Source organism: Pimephales promelas, chromosome 19 (assembly GCF_988280905.1).
Source record: "Pimephales promelas chromosome 19, fPimPro1.hap1.1, whole genome shotgun sequence".
NCBI lineage: Eukaryota > Metazoa > Chordata > Actinopteri > Cypriniformes > Leuciscidae > Pimephales > Pimephales promelas.
Window position 1 is genome coordinate 19,191,050 of NC_142787.1, and position 14,349 is coordinate 19,205,398.

General features: G+C 36.1%; 1 protein-coding gene across 1 annotated transcript in view; it reads right to left on the minus strand.

Annotated features, from left to right (window-relative positions):
• Nucleotides 1-14,349, minus strand: part of cacna1bb (calcium voltage-gated channel subunit alpha1 Bb) — a 127,321-nt gene that overhangs the window by 101,822 nt on the left and 11,150 nt on the right. The window contains exon 5 of the mRNA XM_089123612.1: nucleotides 12,461-12,600. Coding sequence (XP_088979738.1) covers nucleotides 12,461-12,600 — 140 coding nt within the window. The remainder of the gene's footprint in view (nucleotides 1-12,460; nucleotides 12,601-14,349) is intronic.

The window sequence follows — 14,349 nt, forward strand, 5'->3', positions numbered from 1 at the left end:
AGAGACTGATAAGCAGAGAGTGGCAGAGTGGTTTGTTTGAAGCCTCACACAAACAGAGTTCAGAGGGAAAATATATAAGGCTGTGTGAAGTTTATTCCCTCCTCTCCTCTCATGTATCCCCCTCTTAAGTGACTAACAAACACATCTAGTTGACCAGAATAACTCTACAACAACATGGAGAACTAAATCTTCATAGAATTCTGTCTTTTGCACAAGTCACTGCAAGGCTCTTGAAATGATTACAGAGAGACTCAGCAGGCTACGTTCAGAATGTATTACTAGAATAGTGCATATTTAAATGTTTAAAATTTAAACATTTAAAAAAATGCACAGTATGTGATGATAAACATTTCAACACATTTAGCCGTTAACTAAGGCTAGGTTTACATGAAAACAATACTAAAAATGCTTTTCCTTTGCGCTTTATGTACATGCAGAGGACACAACATTGTCAAAAAGATTCATGAAAACGACTAAAAATGTTGTATTATACATGCCAGGCCAGTATTTGGTGATGTCACTTTGCGCCTACACTGAACATGCATGCGCATGACACTGGTTTCATAAATTTGCGTTTTTGTAGTTTACGTGGAGACGAAAATCGTTTTCAAAAATTTCTGTTTTCAGGCCCCCAAAACTTTTTGTGTAAATAAACAGCCAAAACGCATATTTTTTTTTCCTATTTTGAGTTGAAATAGACCCTTAATCTATAATAATGTTTAAGTAATTAAAATAAATAAAATGTTTTTCATTTAGAAATGTTGCCTTGGCAGCTGACAAAATAAGATAAATAAGTTTAAATACTAAAATGACTGAAACTAAAACTAAAATTAAATAAATGAAGGCTACAAACATTTAAATTAATAATTTGATACAATGCACATACTACATTGTCTACATACTGTATGATTAACATTGTATCTGCAGGCAATTACAGCTATAATTAATTTCTGTAATCTATACATAGGAAAATTGTACTTATTTTTTATGTTAGAATATAGTATTTAAAGACACCTAATATAAACTGTGCCCAAAATGAAATAATAAAATAATTACTAATGGCTTAAAATTAAAATAAAATCCAATAAACATAAAAATAAATGCTACTTCAAAATCTAAAAAAAATAGTATATAAAATAACAAAAAAAAATACTGTTGTGGATCATTACTGTTGCAAAATGTTGTAATCAAAATACTGTTACATCATTGTCACATGACCTCATTGCATGAGGTATAATATTTATCTGCGAGCAGCTTCCATTTCGCATGATTAATAATTAAAAACTAATTTTGCATTTTTGATCCAAATTTATCTCAAAACATTTTAATTATTGGCAGTCTGATGAATAAAGCGTCAATAAACTGAAATTATACAGTTAACCTGTCACACTGGGAATGGAAGGTCAGGTCCAGAACATTGCATTGAGGTTACATACTGCGCACAGTATGCATACTGCAGAAGTAGAATAGTATGGTATTTCCGAATCACATTTCATAGCCCATAATAAAGCCAGGGATCATTTCCAATAAAACTAGATAAGAAAACTTGAATTATACTTTTAATTACTCAATATTATAAGGTCTACATGCAGGTTTATACAACCAGACATGGCACTAACGCAGCATGGTCTCTAGATTTAATAGATATTGTCTACTGAAAATAATACAGTGCTGAACTTTTGCTATAGCCATAATCTACACGGAACAGTCCAAAGAACTGTGACCTTAGATGAGCCAGCGTTTGATGAATGTTGTGTCATCTGTCTTACAGGTTTCCCTGCGTGAACTCTTCCTTCAAGTGTACTTCAAAAGGTCTGTTTTACGGTCACCGAGACAAACGGGTGGGTGGGTGGGGGGCACGTTCATGTCAAGCGCATGGTGAAGCTGAAAGGTGACCCCCTCCCTAAGGGGGGGGAGATACGCAGCAGGGCTCTGTTAAGAACCCAATGCAAATGTCACAATCTCTTCTACAAAGCACTGGCGTCTCTCTTTCTCTCATACATATTGCAATAAATGTTGTGCACGTGCACCACATGACATCTAGTTCTGAGGTTATCAAACAACGACAAAAACAACATAATGAGAAAAGACATAATAAACCGCATCTGTGCCAGCTGTTGCTTGGTCAGTTGTTATATGCCGTGATGTGACTGTTGACCCACTCAGCTTACATAATGGGCATTAATCTTCACTTAGACTTGAGTGAGAAAAATCAACGCAGGTGTTGACCTGCTGAGAATTTGAATCTCATTCCGTCCTATTGTGAAAGGAAACAACAGAATACTACATGAGATCCATATTAATGTGTCAAGTTGCTTGGCAACAGTAAACAGCTTACAGCTGAACTTTATTACTTGGCTGAAAATGGTGATTAAGATAATTACTATTAATAAATGTAATTATTTTGTAACAATGGGGTATTTCATCATTTTTGCTGTTGCTATCAAAATAGCCGTAAACCACTTGAGGGCTTGGGGTTGCTTTGCATTGCGTCATGCTTAACAAGCCCTCTGAATTATGGTAAAATCACTGTGAAATGTGGTCTCTTGTAGCTTATTGCTTCATTTTAATACAATATATGATTCCTGCGATCACTGAGCATGGCATCTGGTAGATCTGATTAATAATAATAATAATAATAATAGCTAAAAAGTTTAGATAACCACATGCTTTTGTCCAAATCAACAAATGAGCAACATCACAGCAATTTATAATATAATATAAAATAATATAATATAATATAATATAATATAATATAATATAATATAATATAATATAATATAATATAATATAATATAATATAATATAATATACACGCCTATAGACTGAACAACAATAGACTGTAAAAAAAATATTTAAATTTCATTCAAAATCGAGAATCGATTTTTATTGTGACCTTGAGAATCGATTTGAATCGAATCGCGATGTACCAAAAGATTCACACCCTATAATATACTGTATATCAAGTTGAGGGTAAGTTCTGTATACTTATACTGCATAGGCTACTTGGCTTTCTACCAAAGTGAGATGAAATACATACTTTAGGCCAACTAATCTAGCAAAAAGGTTTGGCAAAAACTTTGAAAAGACCATTACTCAGACCATTACCATTTTTGAAAGACCATCACTGAGAACCTAAGCAAATGTTTCTACACTGTACAGACCTGCACATGTGGACCGATTATATTTACATGATATATACTGGAGATTGAACTAAACTTCCCCTGACATGTAAGGAAAAACAAACACTTGGATAAGAGGTGCAAATTGACCCAGTAGACATATATGAAAACAAAGAAGAAAAACTAAAGAGATGACAGCAGAAAGAGCTTTTGAGTGCATCCAAAATCACTTGCCGATGAAAGGCAAAGAAATCAAATGCCAGTCAAAAGTGCTTTTTCATGACCCGAGAGCATTGTGTTTCCGAAAAAATGTCAAGGGATATCAAGGGAGGACAATGTCATTGTACTTCTCTTTTTATAAACTAGTCTTTTCACTAAGAGGAACTTTACAGTGTGCTCTTGGTACTAAGTGGCAAAAAGATTGTATTGTATGGATTCACGGTTGGAAACATATGATAGTCTCAAGTGTAAGCATCAGGTGAGAGATATGAAGTGAAGCGATGATAAAAGAATTCAATGGGTGAGCGAGAGAGAGAAAGAAAAAAACATTCCCAGAGGGCTCCACTTGATAGAGAAATGACTTGGACAAGCTGCTACTTTCCTGCAACAATTTGAAAATCCACACTGTGCATCACTAATCAACAAACAGTGAAGTCAAAAGTTTCAAGATGCGTGTGTAGACACTAGACAGACATAGATAGATAGATAGATAGATAGATAGATAGATAGATAGATAGATAGATAGATAGATAGATAGATAGATAGATAGATAGATAGATAGATAGATAGATAGATAGATAGATAGATAGATAGATAGATAGATAGATAGATAGATAGATAGATAGATAGATAGATAGATAGATAGATAGATAGATAGATAGATAGATAGATAGATAGATAGATAGATAGATAGATAGATAGATAGATAGATAGATAGATAGATAGATAGATAGATAGATAGATAGATAGATAGATAGATAGTCAACTGTGCAACAAGAAACACTGGCACACATTCAAACGGCACTCCATTATGAATCTCTTTGACTCCGGCACAAACAAAGCAAGGCCAGGTCTATACCACTTTGAAGCCACTCATTGTCTCACTGCATCCAAAACACATGAAAGACATCAGAATTGAACACAACTCTTTGAAGTCAGCACTTTGTGTTCCTGGATAAGCAGCCTCAGCACTGATCGGAGTCCTGAATATTCTGAGTGGGATAAAGAACCAAAAACAAGTGCAGACGATGGCATCATCAACCCAACCCGCTCTGCCTCAATCTAAGGGGAGGAGCTGACGTCAACATGGACAGATGTGAGACAGACAGAGATAACATTCAAACATCCTCTCTACCAGGCCCTGGAGCTGTAAAACAAGCTAATTAAAGAAGCTGAACAATAATCGTTAAGGCAAAGGTAGCTAATAGTGCTAGCACGTGGCTGGGGTCTTGAGTGAGTGCTGTCAAGATGATTAATGGCATTTTTAAACGACTTCCACAAAGACATCACAGCGGTGTTAAAGGTCAGATCAGGTCAACCCCAGCTTTGGTTGTTACTTACTGGCTGAATGTTCAACCGCCTGTGACCACAGAAAGAGGGAGGTGGGCTTGTAACCATGGTAACAGGCTAAGGCAAAGCATCCTTTGTAAATACCAGAGTACAAGGCTAGTGAACTAAACTGGAGATGAACCTGTTTCACCCAAGGCTTCGTTTGGATTGGCTCAAATTAACTTGTGTTGACCAATGAGGCTTTTGACATAGGCATAACCTTCCATCAAGCATAACAGACCAAGGTACATTAAAGTGCTAACATACATTCCAACAGACAGGATAAACATTTTTAGGCATTGATCTTATTTTTTACATTTATATATATTTTCTTACAGTTTAATTAATTAAGGCATGGTCTAAATATAAGAGACAGAAATTGGATATAGCTGAGAATCTATCACATTTGCTACACTTTTAATAGCAATCTAATTACATTATTGTGATATAATGATATGTTGTATTTTGAAGTAATTTGCAATTGAACTCCCAAATTTGTGGGCTTTTTGCTACCATTATTGACATATAATTTGGAGACAGGACAGAAAAATTGGTGGTAAATGAAATGAGAAAATATGATGTATTCACTTGAGCAACACAGTTATAACCTTCTAACCACTAGGCTTCATTTATGACAGCAAGGACACTACATGAATCGGTTATTAACTTTTTCCCTGCTACTGATGTAGTAATTTTCCGTCATTTATGAGACACAGTTTCCGCTTTCTGTGTTTTCATTGTAATATGATAGGGGGCGCTATTAGGCATCTTCTGAAGTGATAAAAGCATTGCTTACACACGTTGTAGTCTTTGAAAAAGAAAAAGAAAACAAAAAACAAAAAAACGCTTTTTTGCATTCAATTTTCATTAGAAATAAAAAGAATGCATGAAGCTAGAATCAAACTTTTTGTTGCAGTTTAAAAGCAGAGGCTCAGTTCTTTTCTTTTTTTCTTTTCTTTATATATTGCATGTTCAGATATTACATACAACATATTCTGGGGGCCATGAAAGTTTTGTGAACATTATCAAAAATACTGGCGGTGGCTGGCAACTTTTTCAAATAAAATGCTAGTGGGGAAAGAGTTAAGAGGAATAAAATATAAAATAACTATTAATGATAATAATGATAAAAAATAAAAATAAAGAATCAGATGTAGTCTTATGGTACACTAAGTAATCTATCTTCATCATCCTCCTTTCCTTGCCCTGCTTGATTTGTTTCTGCTGGACATTGTACTATTGATCTGAACCTCAAAGCGGGGAGGGGAGGAGATTTATTCTCCTATTAGAGGCTTTTGCTGTGTGATGGCTACAGATTAAAGGTCTGCTGCTGCCCAGAGCAACACCGTTACACCGGCCTATTCATTAAACAACTGAATATTGAGTTAAGCCAGGGTTAGGCCAGCTAAGGCTGACACTTACTGAGAAACGGAGTGGAGAGGAGAGAAAAGACATGGATAAACACCACATCCTTTTACTTCTGATGTGGAAATCACTTCACACACCCTTGCACTCCATTTGATCTAGAAAATCTATAGTCTGCTATATTATATGATCAGTATGTCTGTCAAAGTCACAGTGAGCTCTGAGTCTGAAACACTGTGCTTATAACCACACCCAATGAAACACATGTCTCAACTCAGACCTGTCTCCAAGGCCAGCTAGGTGACTAGCTGACTTGACCAGAGTTAAAACCCATGTAAAAGGTTTTGTGCCTGTTAGCTTTTGTGCCATGTTTATTAACTTAGCCTGGGAAAACCCAGACAACTTCTGGCAAATTTAGATTTGCTCTGAAAGTTAGCCTGACAAATAGCTCATTCAAACCCATTTCCAATCCGCCGAAATCGAGGCACCAATCAGAAACGTTGGGGTGGGCTTTGCACGATGACGACAGCGCTAGGATTTTGAAGCAGATTTTGTAGCCTACATTACAAAGATGGATGCCGGCGTCGAACATCAATCGTTCGAATCAGCTATCGCGTCTGTTTTAACAACGCATTCTCACCCCAAGGCGTCACCTTTGACCATGCTTCAATATTTGACGTTTTAGGCGCCCTTTAGCGTCACTTACATGACGCGATCCTACGGCGTCATCTAACTGACGCTAAAGGAAAGCGTCAGTTAGAGGACGCGGTTAGGTTTAGGTGTGGGGTGGGGGTAGGGTACACGCGATCCTAGGGCGTCATCTAACTGACGCTAAAGGACGCCTAAAGCGTCAGATATTGAAGCATGGTCAAATGCTTCCCAAGGCGTCAGTTAAGTGACGCCTTGGGGGTGAGAATGGGCTGGTTTTAAGGGATTTGAATGTTTCCTTTTTGTTTTGTTAAAAAAAAAAACAAAGAACAACACTCTGAGATGTTTCTCCGCCGGCGCTCTGCATTCGTCATCTTCTTCATCGCTCTGATTGGTTTTAGGTCTATCCACGACTTCCGTTGATGACGCCCCTCTGGAAATGATTTATCTATGATGCTTTGCCAGACCATAACTCAGTTACAACTGAGAATGGTCTGGTTTGAACCAGAATTAAAATTATAGGGTACTTTAAATTAGAAAGAGAGAAAGAGAGAAATAAAGAAAAAAAAAAATTGACTGACTGACCGACCGACCGTTCCATTGTTCTGAAGTGTATGTTTTTTTGGTTAAATGGCAGAAAGTTATTTTGATATTTTATTCGATGGCATAAAATACCCCCTTTTGATTATAGAAAAGCTTTTACTTGTCTAGGAAAAGGCGATTGCCAACAAGTGGCTGAAGGAATACAGATGTTAAAGCTACACTGTGTGATTTTTCCCCCCATCTAGTGGTGAAAAGGTATATGATCATCCAGGGAATATTAGTTTCTGTTCCTCTCAATTCCGATTTCGTTTTAACTCCTACGGTGGCCAATGTAGTCCAAGGTTAACATGGCTTCCAGTTCAACCTCGTCCATGAGTGAGCGTTAACTCAAACGTAAATGCGAAAGGTGAAGCTTGAATTAACGGGTATGTCTCTCTTTGGCTAATGTACTTTCAAGATGGAGGGGCAACATGGCGACCGACATTAGAACCCCTTACCCGTATGTATTTTCAATGGCATATTATACAATCACAAGAATACTTTATTAAATATATATTAAATATACAGTAAATATACATTAATGAGCACATATATTTTTGAAAGAACTAAGTGTTTTTAGCTAAGAATAAACTAAAAGAGTTGCACAGTGTAGCTTTAAAAGTAATCAGCAAAACAGGTAAACTTTCACAATCTCTTTATGTTCATTATAACACTATTGCAAACTATTCTAACTCAAACTGTTTTATAAATAAAGACTGAAAGCTTTGTCAAAAGTTTTTGATGATCCTGAAGTCATGCATTTGTGCAGTTTTATTGTATTTAAGCTTCAAAATTAATTTGAATTCACATATTTGTTTATTTGTGAAGATCATCATGATGAACAAAACGTAAGAATTATAAACTTGTGTTGGTCACAGAGTTTATTTTCTGCATTAATCCAAAAGCCTATGTGAGCAAATCCTATTGGGTTTTTTTGTCATGGGAACCAGGGTGATGCTAACTTCCAGGGTGGCCTACAAAAATACATCTTCAACAAAACTTGAAATGGCTCAGCGATTTACTGCAGAGCAAGTGCTGAACGCTCACTTTAAGAATATGTATGAGATGGCGAAAATGAGCCAAATGCTGAAAGTACTGGGAAATGAGCTCTGACGAGGACAGTCATGAAGGTATAAATCTGCTTAAACTGAACCCTCCCAATCTCCATAAGGTAACAAAATATGATTTATTTTCATTTTCATAAGCTACTTTATGTAGCCTACCAATAGAATTAGTGCATCCTGTGGCATGAAAGCCTACCAACAATAAAGTGATCTCCAACTAATAAAATCACCGTCAATGTGAATGCGGTTTTACAGCTAATGGTTTTTGAGCCATTATCATGCATCCACATAAAAAAGGGAGTGAAATCCGTAGTGTCTCGGAGGAATCAGATCAGAGAAGCAGTGGGCAGTCGACATGTACGATCACAGTGAAAAATATAAAAGAACAGAGCATGCCATTGTTTCAAGGCCTAACCGGATTGCCTGAGGACAGCATGGGCCAGACTACTGTTGTCGAGGTAACAGTGGGCAATGGCAACTGCCTGGGCGTGGAAATGGTGATGCCCTCCAAAATGAACATATTGTGAAAAAATTATCTTGTTTTTCTAGTCTGCATAATTAATGACTGCAAGACCAAGCAAAATACTCTGCCAAGTGCCAACTGTTTACATCGGCTATATCATGCGGCACTAGTAGCCATTTTAATTTGGCTAGCGCCCAGTTACCTGCTAACAGATAACAAATAATTTATGACTACTGTTTTGTCTTGTCTGATTAATATACATGAATGATATTCCAAATAAAATCATGATCCCAAAACCCTTCTATACTCATTCTATACTAATTCCTCTCTTCTTTTTCTTCCTAACTTTTAAAATGACCACAGTCTGTCATACCCCGCTTTACTCTGTCTACTTTTTATCCTTGCTCATCTTTGATTTATCTGTCAAGTCCATTTTCAGAATTGCAATTATCTGCTCAATAAATCCACAGTCACTGAAATTATAATTGGAAGCTTGACAAACATAAACTGTGGACTAAAATGGACCACAATACAAAGAGCATTCCCTGTTGGGAATACAGACACCTGGAGATAAACAAGGTGCACTACAGTTACAGATCAGCCATCAAACCCTGATCCCTCTTAAAGAGATAGTTCACCCAAAACACAAATGACTTGTTTGACTAAAGGCCATTGCACACTGAGTCCGAAATTGTTTCGTATTCGTGATTCGGTGGCTCTGAATTGTCAAAACACCATTCAAACTACTTGTTACGGATGCGAAAAACACAGAGAATCGAACCCAATCCGATTTTTTTTATGATAAACTAAATTTGCGAAGGGAGTGTGCAAACGTGCTTGACATAAGGTGAGGTCGTATTTATTTTTTAACGTGCGAAAGTTTCAGATACAAATTTCGGACTCAGTGTGCAAGGGCTGCATTTAGGCTACATTACATAGTTCAAGTGACCCAAATCCTATGTGGAACAGATTGGAACAAACGTGTAAGAAGGAAAACAAAAAAAACGGATGAATTCCGATATTCTCAGGTTTCCAGCCTCATTCATATGTGGAATTAAACCTGATAAGTATCAGATACGTGCATTTGCATCAGCCATGTAAGCAGACAGACTGGATATTCCCCTTTCAATGAGAGTTGTACATCATTGAAAACGCGACGGTGGACAAGGTGGACATCAACCGCGATCACATGACTCTTTTCAATGGCACAATGGAGTCATGCTAAGGTTTTATGTCATTTGAGCCTTTGGGGCGAAGAGACAGTGACCTTTAAAGATGACGTGGAAAGCAAAAGCTTATTTTATCATGTTGTCTGAGTCCATTACAAATCACACAGTTTTTACTTCCTTTTCAGCCTTTTCCGGGTCAGTACGTCTAGGGTTGTTTCGCCAAGTGTATCACTTTTAAAAGATGCAAGCTGGTCGTCAAAAAAACAAAATCGGTTATAGTCAACAAATAAGAATAGAGACCGCAAATGAACCAATACTTGAGACTTGTCTTGGACTTGAACTGCATGACAACACACAGGGCAGCACGTAGATAGCAGCCCTGCATCAGTGATCCAGACAGCAGGAGAGAGATTGCAGCTCAGCAGTGGGCTGGTTCATATACCACAGTTTTAGAAAAGTACAAGTTAAAAACCTCCCTCTGGTCTCCTGAAGTGCCCAGATATACTGAACCATGAATATTTATACCACTCAAAATAAAGTGAGCAAGCAAGATACAAGAAAATCATATTTTTCTTGCTGTATTTCAGTGGGGGGGAAAAGTGCATTTTATTCACTAACCAATTGCAATCCGGTTTATGCAGACATTAAATGTGCTGAAATAGCACAAATATGGCATGTCATTTAGGCTCATTATAGCTTGCACCTTTTTCACAAAACTCAGCACTATGTGCCGGGTTAAAATCGAGCTTTACCAACAAAAGAAACCACCCATACCTGCTAGTATTACATTCTATATCATGACCAGAGGTAAAAAAAAAAAAAAAGTGAGACATTGACAGAAATCATTCGTATATGCTGCTTAGGTCATTATTATCAATGCTCATTATTATCAATGTTTAAAACAGTTGTGCTGCTTAATATTTCGGTGGAAACCATGATATTGTTAAAGTAACAATATTGTATTGTATTAGAATTGTTTTTCCTACTGACTACAACATTTTGAACGGTGCTATATTACAATCAAGAGTGTTTGAATTATTTTTTTTTCCTTTATAAATGTTTGAACAATGATTTTAGACATTTAGATAATGGCCTAAAATCATATGGGGAAAAAACATAACTTTTTTGTTTTCAAGTTGACCTGTATTAGAAATCATTGCTGGTCTGCAAAACTGTCTGAATCAACTCTGTGATTCTGTAAAGCCTGGGACACACCAAGCCAGCATCAAATAACTTCTGCGCTTTTGTGCAAGTATTTAACTGTCTGTATCAGCAGTTATCAATAGTGTATTAGTCAATTTGTAATTCAAAAGGAGAAACCGAAACAAGGATATACGAGATATTTATATATGAATTACAAAATGTAAATAAATCAGTGCTATTACCATTTTGAATATCAGTTATGTTGATAACTTTTAATCATTTTAAGCCCCTCATGTTTTTTATGGATACATTTGCGTTTTGGAATTCTCATGTAGAATTACATAACATTAGATTAGCCTTTTGTCTGTGCCCTCTTGACTCACTTTCATATTAATTCTCGTGCACTGTCTCTTTCGCTAAACTGAACATCCAATCAGAACTCAACATGCTGAATCGGGAAACCCGATGTGTGGAACACACCGCAAACTAGCCCGGCGGCCGACCATCGGCTTAGTGTGTCCCAGCCTTAATAATAGTAAATGTCAGACTTTACTGTCAGCAAAAACCCTATTCCGACAGGAAATAGATCATTTTGAGTTTATAGAACAACTTCATTGCATCCTGTCACACAACCTGGCTAAAAATTACAAACCAAATTACCAAATTTCAGCTAACTCATGGGTCCTCTGAGAAATCTAATCCTGTCTGGGTAGAATGTCTGTAAATTCAGAATATTTTTCACAACGTCTCCCCTCATTTATTTTGACCTTTGTCAAAAACCGTAAATAAGCCAAATTTTCTTGTTGTGCTTCCTGGTGCACCTTCATTATGGATTTAGACCTTTTTCAAACACTCTAGATAGAATAACAGTTCAATTACTGCTGGCATTTAATCTAGTGTAAAACGAATGAATTCCTTCCCTTAATATATAAAAATGTTGTAATTACAACACATATATCATTTACATAAACTGTTTACTTTAATAGGATTCAGGATGACCTTCAATAACACTCCACATTCCAGACAGACACTCTTATTAACTTGAAACCAACAGGCATCACAATCAACATGAAATTACAGACGTGCTCTGTCAATAATTGTAACTCAAACGTCATTTGGAAAAGGAATGCTGTTTAAATAGTCCAATATCTGAAAAAACTAAATTTTCTTAGGAGTGCAGGATCGGCCAGAGGGCAATGTTTACATAAATGCAGAGGGGGACCAGACTAGAACACTTTGTAACAGGCACTTTTGCAAAGAAATAAAGCTATCTCTTACTTTCCTGAAGACATAGAACACACACACACATCCATTTGAAACTGTTTCTGCCTCTCCAGCAGTGGGTTGTGGACTTACCCTGTCAGAACGACCACGAAGTCCATTACGTTCCAGCCGTTGCGTAGGTAAGAGTCTTTGTGAAACACAAAGCCCAGGGCGATGATCTTAATGCCGGCCTCGAAACAGAATATTCCGATAAAGTAGGGCTCTGTGTCGTCCTGTAGGAAGAGAGCAAAAAGAAGGACAACTTGTTTTTTGTGTGCCTGAAAGAAGAGGGTCTATTGATGCATGGATAAAGGATAGAAAGCAGAATAGAGAATATAGGTTGAAGCTTTTCACTTTTTGTGCATGATACAGGGTCAAGATGCATGGATTGGCACTGTGATGGGGAAGGTGAAGATGTGACAAAGTCTAAATCCAATTAAGTGTTTTACATGGTTATTATTGTTAACTACAACTATTACAAAAAATATTTCAGTTAATTGAAATAAAGATAAAATAAATTATAAATATTAGTAATTAGTAAATAAAAATATTAGAAAAAAATAATAAACTAAATAAGTTTACAGTAAGATTTAATTGGAAATAAACAAAAAATACAAAATAAAACTGAACTAAAAAAAAAATTAATAAAAATTAAGCCCAAATAGCATTTAAAAACAAAATGACTAAATATAAAAATAAAATTAAAATAATAAAAACTAAAATAATAAAATAAAGGGTAAATTAAACAATATTAAAATTAAAATAAAAAGTAAAAAAGCACTGGAGCATTAAATAAAAATTATTAAAAATATTTTAAAACATTACAATTTAATACAATTAAATATTTATATAATACATTTAATTTTAAAACATTTCATATGCTATTAATACCACTGAAACCAGAAAATTCTACAAATGTAGAATTCTACATTCTACACTCTAAAAAATGCTGGGTTGTTTTAACCCAACTTTGGGTCAAATATGGACTAACCCAGCCGTTGGGTTAAATTTTTACATTACATTTTTAACCCAACATTTCGGGTTTGTCCATATTTGACCCAAAATTGGGTTAAAACAACCCAGCATTTTTTAGAGTGTACATCTTACAAAAAAAAGGCTCTAAAAATTCGGAAACCTAATAAAACTGGAGGAAATATACCGAATATAAGTTAAGTAAACTGTTACTTAAAGAGATTCAGTCCTGGGTACAGCATGTCGCATTGCTTTTGAACTCATTCCCATTAATGTCACCAGAGCCCTGAGGCTCTACAGGCACTTACACCGAACTAACCTCTCCAGAGCTCTGCTCTCAGAAATCCCTCCCACTTTATGAGAGCAATTATCAACCCTGCTCGCAAATAAGTCTTCTTATGGTGCTCTTTTTGATGGGAACCTTATCCTAGCAATATAATTCTTTAAGATAGTCTTCAATAACAACAGCATGATGCCATTTTGTGATGATACTTTGGTACAGCGAGGAAAACGCTGCACTGTTAAATCTTTCTACTCTCTGTAAAAATGAATGTGCCTTTGGCAATGCATTATATAACATTCCATTAGCAAACACAAAAATAATTAAACAAACAAAAAATAATTTCATTTTGAATAGTCCCTAAAGGTGCCCAAAGCTAAATCACACTCATTGGTGTATATTTTCTCAATAATAGTCTAATTATCTTTGCGGCGCTAGACAGCACCTGTCTTGTTGTCTCCGTGAAATCACTTGGCAAAAATGTGTTTGCAGGAGCAGATGTGAGGCTGTGCATAACGGATGATTTATGGAAGCGGAGACATGAGTGAGCGTTGCAGCAGACAGCATATTTCAATCTATTATGTATAGATCCAAAGAGTTTATTAATAATGAACATCCTGTCTGCAGTGTTTGGGTATCAGGGGGCCAGTTTATCTCTGCAACAGGTAAGGAATTGGTTGCGTTGCAGTGTTAACCAAACAAGATGTTGATGAATTTGACAGGTTGAGGT